General features: G+C 35.9%; 2 protein-coding genes across 2 annotated transcripts in view; one reads left to right on the plus strand and one right to left on the minus strand.

Moving 5' to 3' along the window:
• The first annotated feature begins 388 nt into the window (after positions 1–388).
• On the plus strand, positions 389–9,681 carry ccdc135 (coiled-coil domain containing 135). Its single transcript, XM_016441138.1, has 18 exons — positions 389–538; positions 686–819; positions 2,654–2,828; positions 2,915–3,040; positions 3,127–3,321; positions 5,110–5,268; positions 5,342–5,560; positions 5,650–5,763; positions 5,909–5,981; positions 6,077–6,205; positions 6,558–6,686; positions 6,814–7,031; positions 7,195–7,410; positions 8,370–8,480; positions 8,558–8,668; positions 8,752–8,946; positions 9,194–9,333; positions 9,522–9,681. Exons 2-18 carry the CDS (start codon positions 686–688, stop codon positions 9,604–9,606), a joined length of 2,529 nt encoding a protein of 842 aa, XP_016296624.1. The 5' UTR covers positions 389–538; the 3' UTR covers positions 9,607–9,681.
• A 351-nt stretch (positions 9,682–10,032) lies between these two features.
• Positions 10,033–19,023, minus strand: part of LOC107654101 (cytoskeleton-associated protein 5-like) — a 32,024-nt gene continuing 23,033 nt past the window's right edge. Inside the window, exons 37-47 of the mRNA XM_016441027.1 lie at positions 18,295–18,415; positions 17,950–18,129; positions 17,534–17,721; positions 17,322–17,397; positions 15,841–16,029; positions 15,618–15,755; positions 15,321–15,404; positions 15,067–15,226; positions 14,836–14,978; positions 10,740–10,853; positions 10,033–10,047 (exon numbers count right to left, since the gene is read on the minus strand). Of these exons, the coding sequence (XP_016296513.1) occupies positions 10,033–10,047; positions 10,740–10,853; positions 14,836–14,978; positions 15,067–15,226; positions 15,321–15,404; positions 15,618–15,755; positions 15,841–16,029; positions 17,322–17,397; positions 17,534–17,721; positions 17,950–18,129; positions 18,295–18,415 (1,408 nt within the window). The remainder of the gene's footprint in view (positions 10,048–10,739; positions 10,854–14,835; positions 14,979–15,066; positions 15,227–15,320; positions 15,405–15,617; positions 15,756–15,840; positions 16,030–17,321; positions 17,398–17,533; positions 17,722–17,949; positions 18,130–18,294; positions 18,416–19,023) is intronic.

A 19,023-nucleotide genomic window follows, 5' to 3' on the forward strand; every position in this document is an offset into this window, starting at 1 on the left:
ATAACTCACAGTTAGCAAACGTTCTTAGAAATTGTTTTGTTAGCTAGGTACAATCTGGCAGTACATTAAAAGCAGATTACACATACAACAAAAAGAAAAGATCAGAAAGTGAAAAGGTAAAATAAGTAAATACATTTTGCTGCAGGATCTTTAGTAGTACAAGTATAAACTGTAGTAAGTTAAATAAATAAGCTAATGTTTTGATACGTTTTAAAGATTTACAATAATTTTATAATCTTTGTATGTTTTATAATTCTTACTTATATTTATAAATATAACATTTTAATTGAATTCAATTCAAAATAATAATAATAATAAAAAACAAAAAACAAACAAACAAACGTTATTTTAGAGAAGACGAGAACATTGTCGACTCCACCCCCTTATTGATACGTCAGCGAACCCTCGCCATGGAAACCAAATTGCGGGACGTAAACAAGTAACAGGGTTCCCTTACTGCCAATGGTTATTATAAATTTCGATTTCGAAATCAAGTTTTAGGGCGAACGGAGAAGAGAGGGATTCACTTTGTTAAACTGTAAGTTCTCATATGCACTGATATCTTCCTTAACGCAAAACAAAAACCGCATATGTCGCTTTAACCATCTGTCAGATAGCTTCTTGTTGCTGTATGTCGTTTAAATATTTTTCGTATATTTCTCAATATGTGCATGGCTTGTTTTAGATGGAAGTGTTACCGGAGGTGGACTGTGAAGAGGACTTTACTATAACAGATGATGAAGAGGATGATGAAGAGAGCGCGCGGGATCTGGAGAGCAGCCTGTCTAACATACGAATAACCCCTACAGTCACACACATGTGAGGTTACTAAAGTTCATCAACATGTGGTAAACTCATGTGTTCATGAACGCTCATGTTAAAGCAATGTTCAGCGTTTCTCCATCGGAGTTCCTATCACGTGCACACGCTGGATGTTTACAATGGTCTTAATCATTAGCCACAAACATGGGTGATATATCAGGTCATGCACTTGTAGGGTAGCAGACTAAGGTCACCAAACACCTTAAACTCTTTACTTTAACAAAACTATAGGGTACATTAGTGCATGGAGATGGGGGTACTTAAAACCCACCATGGCCTCATTATATAGTGTGCTATATTGTAACTCTAGAATGAATCTCATGAAGCCTGTCAACAACATATCCAGGTCAGGGTTATTATAGTTTACTAAAACTAAAATAATAATAATAAAAAAAAAAAATCCCTTAACTTTATTTATTTATTTAGTCATTTATTAGACGCTTTTATCCAAAGCTACTTACAAATGAGGACAACGGACAACATCATGGAGTCGCGCGGTAGAGTCGATGGTCTTTACACTCTTCGGTCTTCACACGAGGAGGCCGTCACGTGACGGCTGCTGCGGTAAACTAAGCTTTTTTTATACCCTTCTAACAAAATACGAAATGAATTCAGCTGGACACACTTTCCTTATTTTCTCCGCAACAAATGGCCAAGCAAGCGCAGGCACTGACAAGATACGCGATACAGAACGAGACCAAACGCGATTTCAGCACGTCTCCGCACAGTAAACTAAAATAAAACAAACAATAACTGAAATAAAGTCAAATTTTATAAATCTTAAACTTGTTTTATTTCAGCTATTTGCCAAGGCAACATTTCTCATTTTCAATAAAGTAATAATTAAGCTAAAACTGAAATAAAAAAGAATAAAAACTACATAAACAAATACTAATAAAAATGACAAAACCACAACAAAATTACACAGCAACACAACATACTGTACCTTTTTAATAAATTAAAATAAAACAATTCTAATATAAAAAAATAAAACTAATTCAAAATATTAATAAAATCTATAATAGTATCTCAGTGATACTAAAATAGCACTGGCCCATGTCATATTTCAGAAATTAAAAGGGGGAACAAATAAGAAATTGTGTTTTGCATCAAATAATTAAATAATCAATCTCATTCTTATTTTCTTAGTTTTTATTATGCAGCAATCAGCAATGTGAGTCACCCTGTCTACACGTCTTTACAATTACTATTATTATTTTTCTTTATAAACCAGCATAAGTTTAAAATCATGATGTAATATAATATATTTTTACTGCATTATGTTAATGATAATCTGACTTTTTCATATGAGGTTACAAATTACAAATAGCACGAAAATAACATAGCAATACAAATCTTAATGCTCCTAAACTCATTCATTATTTAATATTTAATGTAATGTTTGAATATATTTGAAGATATACATTCTTAAAGCAAGTAATGCAAGTAAATGTTACAATTATTGTTCATTAAACATTAAAACACAGGTCTTGGAAACAGACTTTCAGACAAACTGAAATATTCTTCTGACAAGTTTTAAGAAAATCATGTATAAATAGTTTATAGTTTTATCATATTATGATAGTTATAATGAGATTTTTCCATAAACATATTACAAAAATCACGTTATATCAAATAATGTTGCAATGCAAATTATTTCCTATTTAAAGTATTATTGGAATATATACAGGTAATGCAAATAATTTGAACAGTTAAAATGTTCTTTAAACATTAAAACATGGGTCACATACAACAATACAACAGATTAAAAGAAACAAAGAAACAAATAATCTTCTTTCTGTTTGTTGGTCTTTATTCTTTATTTCTGCAGCGCAAAGCCAAGCCCTCAAGTGGCCCTTTCCAAATGTTCATCCTCATACAAGGAGAACAACTCCCAGGAGAAGCTCATGCTAGCGATGGCAGAAAACTTCCGTCAGCAGTATGCGCTTTTGTACCCTGATCACAAAGCGCTTCTGATGTGCCCTGTGAATGAGTGCGGTGTACAGGTGCATACAGCAAATACGCTTTCCAGACACGGCAACATTACCTCTATTTTTCCATTACATTTTCTTATTCCAATGTATATCAACAGAAATTTGTAAGCACCACTTTGCGAAGCACCTTGCTGCCGTATCCTGAGCTGTACGACTGGGAGGGATGTGCCAGTTTTGTGGCTGATTATCTCTCATTGGAGCTTCTGGATCCACCGTTTGAACTTGTGAGAGAATCAGACTTGACTTATGATGGTTGTTTTTGCATCTTGGACTCAAAAACACATTTTTATTTCATTTCTGTTCTTTCTAGCCCAAGCAGCTGTCATCGCCCTCCTGGGTTCTGCAGACTCAGAGAGGAACGTGTTTTGATTTCTCCATCGTGCTGTGTAGTCTGTTGTTGGGCGCAGGATACAATGCTTACTGCGTCAGTGGCTACGCTACAAAAGAGATGTGTCTTCTTGATCAGTCACGGCAAGAGTGTCCCCTACTGCAGCCTCAAATACAAGTAAGCACAACTTACGCACATTTGATTTAAATTATAGAGGTAAAATAATCAAATATTTCACATTGCATGTAAAATAAGTTTAACGTTCTTTTATGGTATGTAAATTTATACAAATTAACAAGGGTCTTCGAGGGTTTTCATGTCATAAATCCTATGGTGTATAGACAGAGTAGGAAATTAAATATAATTGACAGTTGCATTTTAAGCCTGACCTATAACATACAAATAGTATCATATTAATATTTTTACATGCTTTATGACGCTTAACTGGCAAAGCTATAATTAATATAAATGATTTATTAATTTAGAAATGACTATAATTTATGTGGTTAGTTTAGTAAGTAATAAATAAATAAATATTTGTATTTTAAGCCTGACCTATGACATGTAAATAGTATTATAATAATAATACTTTTCTATACTTTATGGTGCTTAAAATGCAAATATATAAATTAAATACATGTATTAATTTAGAAATTGTTCTAAATTGGTGGTTGGTTTATAAATAAATAAATAAATAAATATTGAGAGTCGTATTTCAGTCCTGGCCTATGACATGCAAATAGTATCATATTAATGTATTTACATGCTTTTTATGCCTAAATTACAAGATTATAATAATTATACATTATATAAATTAATTAGAAAAATTGTAATTTATAAATTATAATAAATGTATTTATTTTTGTAGTTAATTTTGTAATAATAAATCAACATTATTGATGTAAAATGATGATGTGAGTCATATATTTGTACATTACTTTGATTACATTATTTTAATGTGGGTGGGACAATGAAATGTGTAGCTGAACTTGAGCTTTTTAAAATTTTGTTGTTGCTAAAAAGAACATTATTTTGTGTATTTGGTGTAATGAAATGTGTTTATGCGGTTTAAGGTTAAAAAAACACATTATTTTCCACATACTGTACATTATTGTTTCTCCTCTATACCCCTCTATATATACTCTATAAGTCAAGCTCATCGGTCTGAAAAGCGAGGTGTGCTCTGATTGGCCAGCTATCCAGTGCGTTGTGATTGGCCGAATACCTCAAGCGTGAGATGGAAATATTACGCCCCTTACCATACTGGGATGCCCTGTCAGGCCGGAGCAATGATTCAAAAACATGAAAACCCATTATAAACGAGGCATTTGTTGCATCCAGTGGGGACATAATTACGGATTATAATGACTTATACTGTCTTTCACTGATTTCTAGTTGTGTCCTCTTTTGGAAGGCCAAACAAAGTAGTTTCGCTTTCACAACGAAACACACAGCGGCACACACGGCGGCACACACGGCGGCCTTGAGTGAGGAACGGCCGGCGGGTTTGAGAACGGCACGGTCCCGGGCTGGACTCCACTTCGTCCACGGTGAAAGCCGATCCGGCGATCCACAGCGCGAAGTTGATGTATTCCCTCAAACAAGCCTTAGGTAGGTGTGGTTGACTCTTAACGTTTATAAAGAATATCTCTTTGGATTTGAGACTTTAGTCTTTGCAACTTTACAGATCTTCTTTATGCACCAAGAACTTGTAACACTCCAAAGAGAAAGGAAAAATTTAAATCACATCATATGACCCCTTTAATATTGTATTTTCACACATTTTATGTTTTTTCGCAAAATTTAGTTTGAGATCAATTTATAATTGGCATTCTCCCTGAAGTATTTCCACAAATACCCTAGAGGTTGTATAGCATCTGTTAAAACCCAAATTTCCTTGAGTGGTTGAAATCTATCTGAACTGGATTCATTATTCATGTTATGATTTTTCCATGACCTGCTCAGGATAAAACAGAGGAACCAAAGAAGCCAATAAAGAAATACTCTGTAAAACCCCCACGCGACTTGCACAGCAACTTTGAAAGGCGTCAAGAGGAGAAACAGCAAGCAGAAGCTGAAGCAGCCACACTGAAGAAACAACTGGACACAGAGAGACTTCAGAAGGTCGGACAAAGAATGTTTCAATGAAATTCCGTTAGATTTTTGACTTGCATTTTCACTGGTTCCTCTTAAACAGAAGCGAGAACATCCACCACCCGACCCTCTTCGGGGCTTGAGAGTTCACTGCTGGGTTCTGCTGCTCTCAGGGAACCGGGAGATACCTGAGAACTTCTTCATTGACCCTCTGACAAGCAAGAGCTACTCCACCACCAATGAGAACTTCCTGGGCATAGAGAGCGTCTGGAACCATCAAAACTACTGGGTCAACAAGCAAGATTGCACTTTCGGTTGTAATGTCAGTATATCTTCATGTGGATGTGTTTGAATATTTTCAGTGAAGATGATGAGTATTGGAAATGTCACCGGGTCTTTGTGTGTCTGCAGGAGATGGCCTTTGACCTGGGCGATCTGTCAAAGTGGGAGTATGTGCTGTGTGGCCAATCTCTGTCAATCATTTCAGACCCAAAGACACTTGAAGAGCCAGAAGATGAGGAGGAAGTACAGAATGTTTCTAATTTTCCATGTAGTTTTAATGCCATTATTGATTTAACTGTTGAAGTTCCACACTGAACCTGATATTTATATCTATATTTATGCTCCGTATCTATTACCTTAGATATAATTACCTATTTTGTTTCTGAAGGAGGAAATGGATGAGCTAAAAGTGTTTGAGATGCCTCCATCTTGGGTGACTAAAATAGACATTTCACCAGCAGGTCAAGTCCTCACTCTCACATATAGCCTTTCATCCATTATCTACTAGCTCTTGAGGTTAATTAATCATACATGTTTTTTTTTTAAATCTTAATAGATATGGAAATGCGTTATCCAGGGGGTATGAAGGTTATTGAGTACAGGAAAGCCAAGCTGGAGAAGTCTGCCCCTTATCTTTTAAAAGATGGTCTGGTGACCAAACTCACCACTTATAAAGACCTCGATTGTAAGATCTTTGCAGATGTTTCTGTTTTCAGTTCCAACATACCTTGTCATCATGTTGATCATGTACATTTATATCAACCAAAAAAAATGTATTAAATATTTAAAATAATAATTATTAAATGTTTATTTATTTAAAAGCGTGTTCATTTAGCCTTTAACCTGTAAGTACAAACTCTCACTTTATCACTTTCAAAAATATATACATATAAATATGTTACTTAAATTAAATTAAAATAGTATAGACATTCTGAATAAATATTGTTTATTTATAAAAAAAATAAAAAAACGTTAATTTAGCTTTTAACCTGTTGTGTTGGTATTGAATACAAATTCTCATTTTGTCACTTTCTTAGGCACACAAGCCAGCACTATTAAGGAATGGTTCAAACATCGAAGTGATCATCTTGACGAGAGAGAACTACACACAGACAGCAATGTGACAACTGAGCATTTCAGGCCTGGAAGAAGTGATGCTCTCAAATGTAATCTAACACACACATTTTTAATATAATCCTGATGTCAGTAAATGTGACTCATTACATCACCGATGACTCAGTAACTTTAATAATAACAAAAGGCCTGACATATTAAAAGTTGAATTTTGTTTAGACCACAGGTACGTCACTTTAGTTCCTGAGACGGAGCGTCAGATGGACTTTTATAGTCATATTCGCACAGATGGTCTAGCCAGAAGAATCGAGAAGCCTTTTGAAATGACAGAAACCTTTGAAGATCGCACTGACTTCCTCTTTTATCGACATGCTGTTTACGGAAAGCAAATAAAAGTGATTCGAGCTGGAGAGGCTCTTCAACAACGGCCTCTACAGGTAATGCTCTCTCAACAAACAGCTTCGACCTTTAAGCAGTTTAACCCAATATTATCTTACAGGTATAACATTAACCAACAATATACTAGTGGCCTTGCTAACAAAAAACATCCAAAAGATAGGGAAAATGGGTCAATGAAATTTTGTCTGGGGTCTCCAACAGAGGGTGGAGGAGCGGTTTCACAGAGATCATTCTAAGCCGGCAAGTAAAGATGTGGCTGAACGCATCTTTATGGTGTCAGACAGACGGATCCAGGTGACCTTTCATCTCGAGGACGACAGGATCATCCCAGCTTGGCTCAACTTCATCAAACCCAAAGAAGCGGCAGACTCACAGAAAGCACAAGCTTTTACGCCACAGATGGTGTCTGGCTTTCAGGTCTGACGTCATGTCAAAAATGTTTTGGTTGATTCCATAAGCCATAGGTTATACGACTGTTTTATTGGCACGTTAAAATGATAAAACAAAGATTTCGAACAGAACAAAACGTTATAAGAAAAAAATTCTCAAGAAAATAAACTCAACAAGCCTTTTTATGATAATAGTATCAAAGTTAAAAGAGTAAAATCATAGCAAGACACACTTAAAGTGGTAATATTTTATGAGAATAAAGTAAAATAAATTAAATTATGAGAAATAATTGAAAGCAAGGACATTTCAGTTTTTGTCAAGTCACAATGCATAACCCCACCCACAGTAAAATCTCATTAGATCAAATTTCTGGATTTTAAAGAAATCGTTGACTCAGAAATGAATAAATAAATGTAAAAAATGATTAGGTGAAATGTCCAATAGTCTCATTACACTTTGACAAACTGGTGTGCGAATTCGTATCGTGGTGTGCGAGATTTGTATCGAATCGCCTTTTTGCGATCTTCTTTGTATAATCTCAGTCGTACATTTGTAGATTTATGACCTGCTAATTCCACACTGAGGGTTATGTTTAGGGATGTACTTTATTAGAAATCATATGATCATTGTATGAGTTAGTGTGAACTTGCAACTTAAAGAAATCGTTGACTTTATAAAGTTCGTAAAAAAATCGTTGACTCAGAAATGAAAATTCTGTCCAATAAAGAAAAAAAGAGTAGATGATTGGGTGACGTGTTCAACAGAGTCTCATGACAATTCTTAACTGGTGAATTCGTACAATCTCATTTGTACGTTTTTTGTTGAGTGGGAAATTCGTCCCCAAATTTGAAATTTTTCAAATTTGTAAAATAGTTTCGGTTTCTTGTGAGATCATTTTTGCCGCAGATAGAAAAATTTAATGAAAATGGTGTTATGGTTTATATTTTGTGTTTGCGTTTACATCTTGTTATATTTTGCGTCTTGAGGTGGATCCTTCTACGAAACCCTACAAGAACTTGCAGTTATATGAAATGCTTGTGGAATTGATGAGAGAAGAGGAAAATGTTGAACTTCGTATCAGAGATTCAGAAAAAGAGGTACTGCAGTTCACAAGCAGCATTATAAAAACATCTTCATCTAGCCAATCGTGTTGACGTTAGCATGTTTGCTTCAGGTTAGGTCCATCCTTTCTTCAAGAGAAAAAGAGGACAGTAATACTGACCTGCTGATCTCTATCTACAACCCTACGAGGAACGAAACGGCCCGTCTGCACATGGAAGAAAAGGTGAATCGAAGCTTTAATCAGTCAGCCACTTTCATCACACTGATCCAAACTCCCACCTACCTCTGGTTCCGTTTGTTCCTCAGGAACGTATGGCTAAAGAAAAGAAGCAGCGGCAGAAAGAGAAAGAGCTGGACCTACTGGCTCCATCCCAGGTCCGATTGGGACTCCCAGAAGTCCTCACACGCCAGGATGCTCTTCAGCTAAAGACAGACTGTCTGAATGAGTTTAAACAGCAGCTCTTTAACAAAGCCAGCCTCATCCAGAGCAGAATCGAAAAGGCACGTTAGATCATTCAATAAGATTTAGCACCTTCTGTGTACATAAATTCATAATTGTGTACAAACATAAAACAGAAGATAGCTAACAGAACATCAGCAGCAGTTACAATCTGATTGGATGAATTTGAATGTTTGACTCCACCCCCTTAAAGGCACAGAAACAATATAATCTTTGGTTTGTTACTTGACCTGGATAAGAGGGCCAGAAAAAAAAGCTTCTAGTGAACTGGTGAACTTGTTTGTTCAGGAGACAGAGGAGTTGCAGAAGAAGCAGCTGTGGTACCAGAAGAACTATCTCACTATGTCCAATGAGGACGAGGACGATTACCTCGCCTACTGCTCTGATGCCATGTTCAGGATCCACGTTCTCAAAATGAGACTCATTCGGTACACACCTTAAATCATTTGCTGACTAATACGCTTATGACAACATGACCTTTTTGTAGTATAAATTTTTTCAAGATGGTACAAAGCCAAGCTTTACAAGTGTATGGGCAGATCTTTGCCTTGTAAACAAGCGTGTTGGTACATTTTGTTTTAGAAACACATGAGTAAATCTGTATATTGTTTTGTAGACACAAGGAAAGAGCACCTCAGAAGTATCTGGCACTGGAGGAGAAACTAAAAAGACATCCAAGGTTGGCCAGTCACTTGTTGTAACAAGACAAGTGCATCCTAGTGTACGACTCCACCTATCCCAGACCGTCACATATGGCCTCAATAAAGTTTTTCGTTGCATCATTTGCGATAGTAGTTTCTTTTTGTTCTGATAAAGGTCAAGAAACAGACCATATCTGATAAACTATGTGAAAAAGTTACTATGCCACAAGTATAGACTACTTTTCTTAAGTTTGGGCTCTGTAAGATTTAAATATATGTTGGTTTTGAAAGAATTATGCTCACCATAGCTGCATTTATTTGATCAAAAAATACAGTAAAAAAACATATAGTAATGTTGTTGGCACCGATAGCCTGGTGGCAGTGTGCCAACATATAACGCTGTTGCACTTTGGGTGTCCCGAGTTTGAGTCCCAGCTCGTGGACCTTTCCCAATCTCACCCTTCCTTTCGCTTTGTCAATTTACTCCTATCCAAATAAAGGCTAACAACGGCAAGAAATAAATAAAATGTAATATTGTGAAATATATTTTTAATTTAAAATGTTAATATTTATGTAATTTATTCCTGTGACTTCAGTGTCACATGAACCTTCAGAAATCATTCGGATTGGTTGCTCCAGAAAATTAGTTAAACCGTTGTGCTGCGTAATATTTTTGTCAAAACTGACATTGTTTCAGGTTTTTTGATGCAGTGTTATGGTTGATAAACTGTTATAGTTTTGTTAATATTTTGAATTAGAATTTTATTAGTAAACTTTATTAAAGCTTCGTTTCCGTTTTAAAGTTTCAGTAACTTTGTTTTAGTATTTTTGTTTTTACTATCTTGTTCTAGTTATTTTAGTACTTCAACAAACTAAAATGAGAAATGTCTCGGTAATGATTTTTAGTTAACAATAACCCTTCTTTGAATATAAAGTTAAAAAATACCAGCATTGGATTTTTTTTGTAACTGACTTTTACGGTTCCTTTTTTAATGCGTTTGCAGAGTAAAAAAAAAAAAAAAAAACCCTCACAAACCCCACATTTTTGTAGAGCTGTACAATACACAGTACTACTATATGGATTTATGTACATCTATAATGCAGTAGTATTGTGCATTGCACAGACTGACACACTCCACCCCTTGAAGTAAAAATTCAGAAGAGTATCAATGTATAGTTAAAATTTTATATACCTGCTGGAAGTGCTCGCGGGACTCCTTCAGCTGGGACAGTTTGCTGTGGAGCATGTCTGTGGAGGAGGCCACCGATGGTCTCAGGGAGCTGAATGGAGGACGGTCTTCCTCCGGCTGCACCAGAAGATGCAAATATTTACAACTCAATTATATATACACTGTAAATAAAATTCCTAAATCTTAGTTGTTAAAGTATTAATACATCAATTATAAATAAGAATAAAACAAAAAATGTTTAGATAAATATTTCGTTATTAAAACTTCCATTATTATTCAAATTAATCCTAAAATTGAAAAAGTATTAATATCAAATCACTCATTATTAAAACTCAAATTCACTGTAATAGTTATTGATAATCATTAGTTTAACAGACTAAGGCTACGTTTACACTAGTGCATTTTCGTTAGGGATGCATCGATCCGATATTCAGTATCGGTATCGGCTCCGATACTGGCCTTTTCTGCTGGATCGGGTATCGGTCAGACGAGACCGATCCAAATCCGATATTGTGTGTGTATACTATTGTGTTGTTAAGCCCCACGAAAGGCACAAAAACATTATAAAGCACCATAAAGTTTGTGCACTATATTTTAAGTGTTCTGAAGCCATTCCATAGTTTAATGTGAAGTATAGATGAATATTTAAGTCAAGTTCACGTAAACTCTTCTCCCCGCTGCGTCTGTCGGTCATCCTCCATTCAGCATTCAAACTGCATGTCGCGTTCGGTTACTACAGTCAAAACGATGAAACTCTTCAAGAGCGCACAATAACTGAGATCTAAAACTGCTCAATAAAATATCGCACATATATAATACACTACGCATCAATATCTCTTCCCTTTTTTTTTTTTTATGCGGAGCACTGCGTCTCCGTGTTGCTTCAAGCACATCATTCTGCGCACGGGATTCGCATGAGCGTTGTGCCGCTTTGTGTAGGAGCCATACCCTTTCGTATTTTACTTTTGCTCAAAGAAAGATTTTTAATAGTCTTTTTTGTTCTGTTCTATCATATGTTGCTGCCTTCATTACTGTGCTATGCATTTAAAAGAAATATCTTTTAATTTTATAGTATATATTTTATATATATATTTAGGCTACTTGTTTTTCATGAATGTATTTTACAACAATACAAAGAGCAATGTGTAACCAGATTTAGTCCTACACTTAACTTTTATTTGTTCCCCACTAAATAATGTTTCACTAAATGTTTAGTTTGTTTTTATAAAATTGTGCACCCATGATTTTTCTAGAATAACTTTTGCTGCTGAATTATCCACTAACCTAGTTTATAATAGTATTTTTTGTAGTCAGATTATTATAAATATATTTTTTGATTTGTTATTTTTCATTAAAATAAAGTTGTCTATATTTAGCAGATTGTGTTTAACACACACAAGAGTTACTTTTGCTCAAAGAAAGATTTTTAATAGTCTTTTTTGTTCTGTTCTATCATATGTTGCTGCCTTCATTACTGTGCTATGCATTTAAAAGAAATGTCTTTTAATTTTATAGTATATTTTATATATATATTTAAGCTACTTGTTTTTCATGAATGTATTTTACAACAATACAAAGAGCAATGTGTAACCAGATTTAGTCCTACACTTAACTTTTATTTGTTCCCCACTAAATAATGTTTCACTAAATGTTTAGTTTGTTTTTATAAAATTGTGCACCCATGATTTTTCTAGAATAACTTTTGCTGCTGAATTATCCACTAACCTAGTTTATAATAGTATTTTTTGTAGTCAGATTATTATAAATATATTTTTTGATTTGTTATTTTTCATTAAAATAAAGTTGTCTATATTTAGCAGATTGTGTTTAACACACACAAGAGTGATGATCACAGAAGTATAGAAATTCTACATTGAAAAAAAAAAAAAAAAACCCGCGCTGGTATCGGATCGGAATCTGCCGATACTCAATTTTTGGTATCGGATCGGTTCTGAAAAAAATGGTATCGTTGCATCCCTAATTTTTGTTTTAAAACGCATAACTTTTGCTACAGTTACACGTGTCGTTTACAGTACTCCGAGATTTTCAACCCTCGAAAATTGAGATTTTTGAGAACACTGCAGACCCCATTTTAGTTTGAAAACTCGGGGGTTGCGTTTCAGTGTAAACGGACCAAAACAGACACTTTTGAAAGCGATGGCGTGGCTTCCAACATTCACTCTGCGTATCCTTGACAACCGTGTAAACAATAGCATCATGCTCACTGTTGTACCCATATGTATCCACCTTTTTCTTGCCGTAAAAATGGGCGCAGCCATTTGTAAATTCTATGGCTCTGGCTTCCGGTCTCATCCGCGTCCAGCTATTTTTAGCTGTACAAAACAGTTCGTTTTGCTGCTTGATATTGAAAATTGTTGTGTCTTACCGTATTATTTTAATTATAAACACACTGGTTTGTAGTGCAAACAGTTTTACCGTTTACTGCATGTTGTTATTCTTCTCGTTAATGACCCGGAAGTGTCTCCCATAGGCTTACTTCCGCGTTGAAGAAAAAGGTGGATAGGTAGATTCCCCATTCGACCGCTTCAAGCATGTAGACGCGTCCGCCATCTAAATAATAGGGAATCTACCTATACATATCTATGGTTGTACCTGCATGAATGGTCGTGACATGCGTTTTTGGTTGTGTAGTGGACGGAGATAGTTTCTGAAACGTAGTGAAAATGCCAGTGTAGACGAGGATAGATTTCATTTTAAAATGCAGTTTTAAAACAAAAACACACTAGTGTAAACGGGGCCTAATATTGATCATAAATACAGAATATTTACTATTGATTATTTGATGTATTACAAGTACATTTTAGGATTTATATATTAATTTATTAACTTAATATTTATAATAAATAACATTTAAAGTAAATAAAAACAGCTTTGCTGATTTCTGATATAATAAAAGGTTAAAGTACCATTGTTAATACAAGAAAAAGTTAAACAAATGTAATAAAATCAAATCCTAAAATTTAGTTAAAGTTAACATATAAAATCAATTTAAAAAAACTTGGTTTACTGTTAATTATAACTACAAATTCTAAAATATTTAAAAATTTTAATACATCAAATATCAATAATTTATATCAACAATTTTTTTATTTACAGTTGTTAAATTAGTTACTGAAACACTTATTAAAATCCTAAAATTGTTATTAAAAGGTATTAGTAAATCATTATTGATGACAAAAAAAAAAAAAGTTATTTGGAAAGTTAGAAAAAAGGATCATAAAAGCTGGGCGTCAAACACGCAACACTGGCTACGTTTACATGCACAATTTTTGGTTCAATCGGACTGAATTTATTCCGATTGATGAATCTGAACGTAGTGTTTACATGAACGCTGAATAAAGTGATCGGGTTGATGTGCGCATTTATACGTCACAAGCTTCAAATCGGAATTGATTTTTTTTGACATGCGCACACTGCACAAGTATAGAGTTTCTCACTGTTTGCACATAACCACTCTCCTACACGGTTTCTTTGTTTTTAACAGCAGAATTAATATTTATCAATTTATGGATAAATATACATATAAACCGCTGTGCCGTGCTGCTCATATTTATAACGCAGTAAAAATGCCCCTCCCCGCGCCCAAAACGGGTTTGCCTGTGGATGAGAATCCAAATCAAGGACTGTTGGGAGGTTATGCTCCACTTCACAGTTGCCGAGTGAAAGGAGAGTTTTATAATGACAGGACACGCATTTATACAACACTTTATTCAAAAGGAAGAATGCTCGTTCCGCGCGTCATACGTCATTAAGCCATTTCTGCATCATTGCACATGCGCAGTCCTTTCAGTTTCAGGGTTCAATCCGATCGAGTGTTTACATGCACTCTCAATCGTATTAGAAAAGGAATAAACCACCCCCTTCAATACGATCGAAATTTCATTCCGATCGAGCTCAATCCGATTAGAAACGGATTATTTGGTTGCATGTAAACGTAGCCATTGTGTTGAATTCACATAAACCAGCTTATTTTCATGTAACAGCTTCATGATCCAAGACTTTGCAAAAATATGAACATGAAGTGATTCAATCACTGTAGTCCATTGTGTCTTGACTGAAGTTTTAATAAGAGACACACCGTTGAGTTCTCAAGTCCGCGCCGTTGCCGTAAGATCTTCAGTCTCTCATAGTAGGCGGCAGCGTTCAGATCTTCTCCATTACTGCTGATGGGCACGGCACTGGAGCTCGGCAAATACGAGTCTGTGCTGTGCTGAGGGATTACTGAAACACAACAGAAAACTTAGTATGCTAAAACAAAAATCAAGACAACAAAACAAAAAGATGTTTCATGAAAGTTGGTGCAACTCGCCTGTGGAGGTCTGAATTCGGCCTTTTCCTTCACGCTCTGACTCGATCATGCGAAGTCCTCGCTCCACGTAACTCTGGAAAAACTGGGACGTGTTCCTCAAGAAGGGCTCGAGGTCTGCGTCAGAGTACTTCTGCTTGTATTCATACAGCTCCGTCAGACCCTGAGAAACACACTCTGATGTAGTATTGAACCGAGAACCGCAAATAATTCTGGTAATTTCGCAAAAATTGGAAGTCTTCACAAACTGTTGTTACCTCTTTAGTGTTCTCCTTGGAGCCAATCTTTTTGAAGATCTCAGAAAGAATGTCGCTCACTTTGGCCTTAATCACTTTGTCATCCTATCCAAATCAAAATGCAGTTTAAGAAACCAGGGGTGCATTTCCCAAAATCATCGTTAGCCAACTATGGTTGTTAGTTCCATTGAACCCTATTGGTTACGACGGAACATGCAACCATAGTTTTTTTTTGGGAAACGCACCCCCAGATCAGCCACTACAATTTTCAAAGTATCATCAAGATGAAGGTTTCCGTTGAGACCCAGCAGGACATACCGATCTGAGGGCGCCCTTCTCTGTGCTCTTGTCAGACTTGAGTCCGGAGAGGTTTGCCGAATGCTTGACCACCCGTCTCAGATGCGCCTCCAGTTCCGACTCGTTGCGGTTCTCAATCATGGACATGTGTTCTAATATCTATGAGAGGGACATTCACATTTCTTTCATAATGCAAGTTTCATGAAGAACTTTCAGGGGCTCTATTAAGGTCTCAAATGTGTACCTTGGCGCCGGTGAGCCTGCAGAGCGTGTGCAGCAGCGTCTTCAGCGTCCGGTGGGGAACGTCGCTCTTCAGCTGTTTGAGCTTCTCTTTAGGGAAAACCTTCATGAAGTTGTGCACGTCCAGCAGGATGCGGTCCAGATTAATACTGTTGATGGTCTGTGGCAGGAAACGGATCATTCTCCATAGACACTGCATGGGACAGAGACAGGTGTTATTTAAATGGGATAAAAAAAAAGAAAATTTAACATACTCCAATAAAAAGTGCCTGATTCATCTTGAATCGGTTATGTTGGAACAGTATTAGGAGCAGTTTTTTATTTTGGTTTATTTTTATCATTTAGTATTCTGTATATTAGGGATGGGCATTATACCGGTAGGAATTAGTCAACAGGTAGAGATTTTAGACCATCATCTCTATTGAAGATAATCACTGAAATTCTGCTACCCCAAAGGCCCAACGTTGTAATATTACAACATTTCACTAAAAACGTACCAAAATATAAAAATTTGTAAAACTCATTTATTTCTGCATTAGAGGCCTCCCACAACAACAAATAAACGGTGAAATAATTTTCAACGTTTTTTTTTTTTTTTTAATTTGGGTCTTTTAGGGTTAAACATCTTTTTTTTTTTTTTTTTTTACTTTATGTTTGAAATTATGTGCTTGTCATCTAGTTTTTTAGCTTTCAGTTTTGTAATTTTAGTACTTCAGCTTCAACAAACTAAAAATGTTGGCAACTAATTAAGTTTTTTTCCCCCTCTAATATTTATATTTTATTTGAATTATTTTTAGTGATTTTTAATAGTTTTGAGTTTACAATAAAACTGACTTGGACACAGAAATAATTAGCACTGCCATTAAAAGGGGAAGAATATGGAGATATTCTTCCACAAAAAGTTTGAAAACGAGACGATCAGCTAATAAAATGGTATATGAATTGTTTAACTATTCAGGCCACTGCCATTTTGTTTCGTTTTTTTACGTCACAGCAGTCTACTGTGAGCATTCATAAAGTTCAGTGTTTCCAAATTGCAATTATGAGTTCAACAACAACAATGTTAATTGTTTACCAGTCCGAAAAAAAATGCAATTAACATAACTGACATTACGTGAACGCATTATTGCCCATGACTCATCAGTGCATGCGGTTCAAAATAAAACGTGTTCATGTTAAAATATATTCTTTTTATTAAGTGCAATTAAGTGCATTCAATTTCTTTTGATGATTCAAATTCAGAAACACCAAAAACAAGCCCCACCAAAATATTTCCCGCTAAATTGACAATATGACTTCTGGGTGTGTAATACGTAACAGCAAAGTTAATAATTTTATCCATCACGATTTCATTGAATTGTGGAAAGTAGCTTAAGTCCTACAGGCTCATTAATACAAAACAAAAAGAGTCAAGAGTTCTGCTTGCAATATGACGTAGTTCAAATGTCAACATGCATATACACCCACAAAGTGCACCAGTCGTACCTTCATGACAAGTTCAGAGAACATTGGGGAGCCAGCAGTGCTGATAAGACTGTCCTGCAGCAGCACCAGCAAAGCACTGGAAAGAAAACAACCTTTAACCTACAACCATCGATTACAGTCAGTCTGCAGTGTCAGCCAAATGTACACAGAACAGTACACAAAACAAAGTTTCCTGTAGAGGACTTGCAGCCCAACGGAGCCGCACTGCTAACCTCAGGATGTTGGACTGGTCAGACTTCTCTAGCACTCGAACCACGAGCAGGTTGACGGAGCGAATGAGCTGCTGTCCATCCTCGATGTCCTCCACTCTGGAGTCCAACATCAGCGTGATCAGACCGTGCATCAGGTCCTTCAGGACACCCATCGAGGCCTCCCGTGCCAGACTCTCCATCGAGAACAGCTGGAATCAGACACACAGTGACTCAGCATGCCAAAGAACGATGACTTTTGTTTGCTCTGCAGACACTCTGTGCATTTTAACGCATAAACGATTTTCTGCAAACAAAAGCTGTTTGTCTCTGGCAATACAATACTAGTGCTGTGTTCAGAAATTAGGCCTTAACTTCCTGGAATCCTCCATGCTGAAACAAAAGCTCTCTTTCCAAACTAAAAGTAAAGCAGCACTCACAGAAAGCATGTTTCCTATGATGCAGCTGTAGAGTTTGAAGATGTCCTTGTTGTCCAGTCGATCGTCGGCCATGTGCGTGCTATAAATGAGCCGCAGCTGCATGAAGGTGGCGATGAGGAACTGGTCGATGTGTCCAGACATGGCTTCTGCTTTGTCCGCCTGCCTCAGGACCTCATCAATCTGCAGAAAAAAAATACAGGGAAAGGTCTTATTGAAAGTGGAAATTATTGCTGGAAAAAAATAATTAATTTCTTTATTTAAAAAAATAAATAAAAAGTTGCTTGAAACATTGAGCCTGGCTATGACATGATGTAACAATCCAAATAGTGGAAGTATGACACCCACCTGTGCCAAGGCTTGGATACTGGTGTTAATGTCCCCACTGGCCACCTGAGAGATGACAAAGTTGATGGTGGAGGCAGTGCTATTGTGAATGTCATCAAAATGAGGAGAGACCGAACTCATCCTGAAAACACACACACGAAACACTTTAGCATTTCAGAAGCCAAAATATTTTGTCATGTAATACAGGGGTTCCCAAACTTTTCCATTCCACGACCCACCTAGACAAGTATAATCTATTTCACAACCCACCAAAATATTTGACATAAAAAAAAAAGCAAAAAACTGACATTACTTTAAGCCTAATCTTAATTAAAAGTTTAATATGACCGAAATTAAGCATTTCAGAAAAATAACCATTTTATTTTAGAGTACAACTGTAAAATTTCACTACTAATATTTAAGTTTTAATTTCTTTGTTTACAGATGTTAAAATATGAAACGTCCATAAAAACGTGAAACAGGCTCACTCCAGTGCGAGTGTTGTTAAACTCATCGCGGGGTTCAGCGCAGAAAATGCATTCATGGTCTTTCAGTGTGTAGGGGAGAGCGGAGCACAACCCAACACTTTTTTAGCAAAGCATAAGAAGCAAAGCAGAACTATCTAAAACAGTTTTGAGATTAAAATAATTGTGAAAAAGTTAAAAATAATAAACAGATGAAAGTGAAAGTGACGTGACATGTGGCCAAGTATGGTGACCCATACTAGGAATTAGTGCTCTGCATTTAACC

Source organism: Sinocyclocheilus anshuiensis, unplaced genomic scaffold (genome assembly GCF_001515605.1).
Source record: "Sinocyclocheilus anshuiensis isolate Anshui unplaced genomic scaffold, SAMN03320099.WGS_v1.1 scaffold115, whole genome shotgun sequence".
NCBI lineage: Eukaryota > Metazoa > Chordata > Actinopteri > Cypriniformes > Cyprinidae > Sinocyclocheilus > Sinocyclocheilus anshuiensis.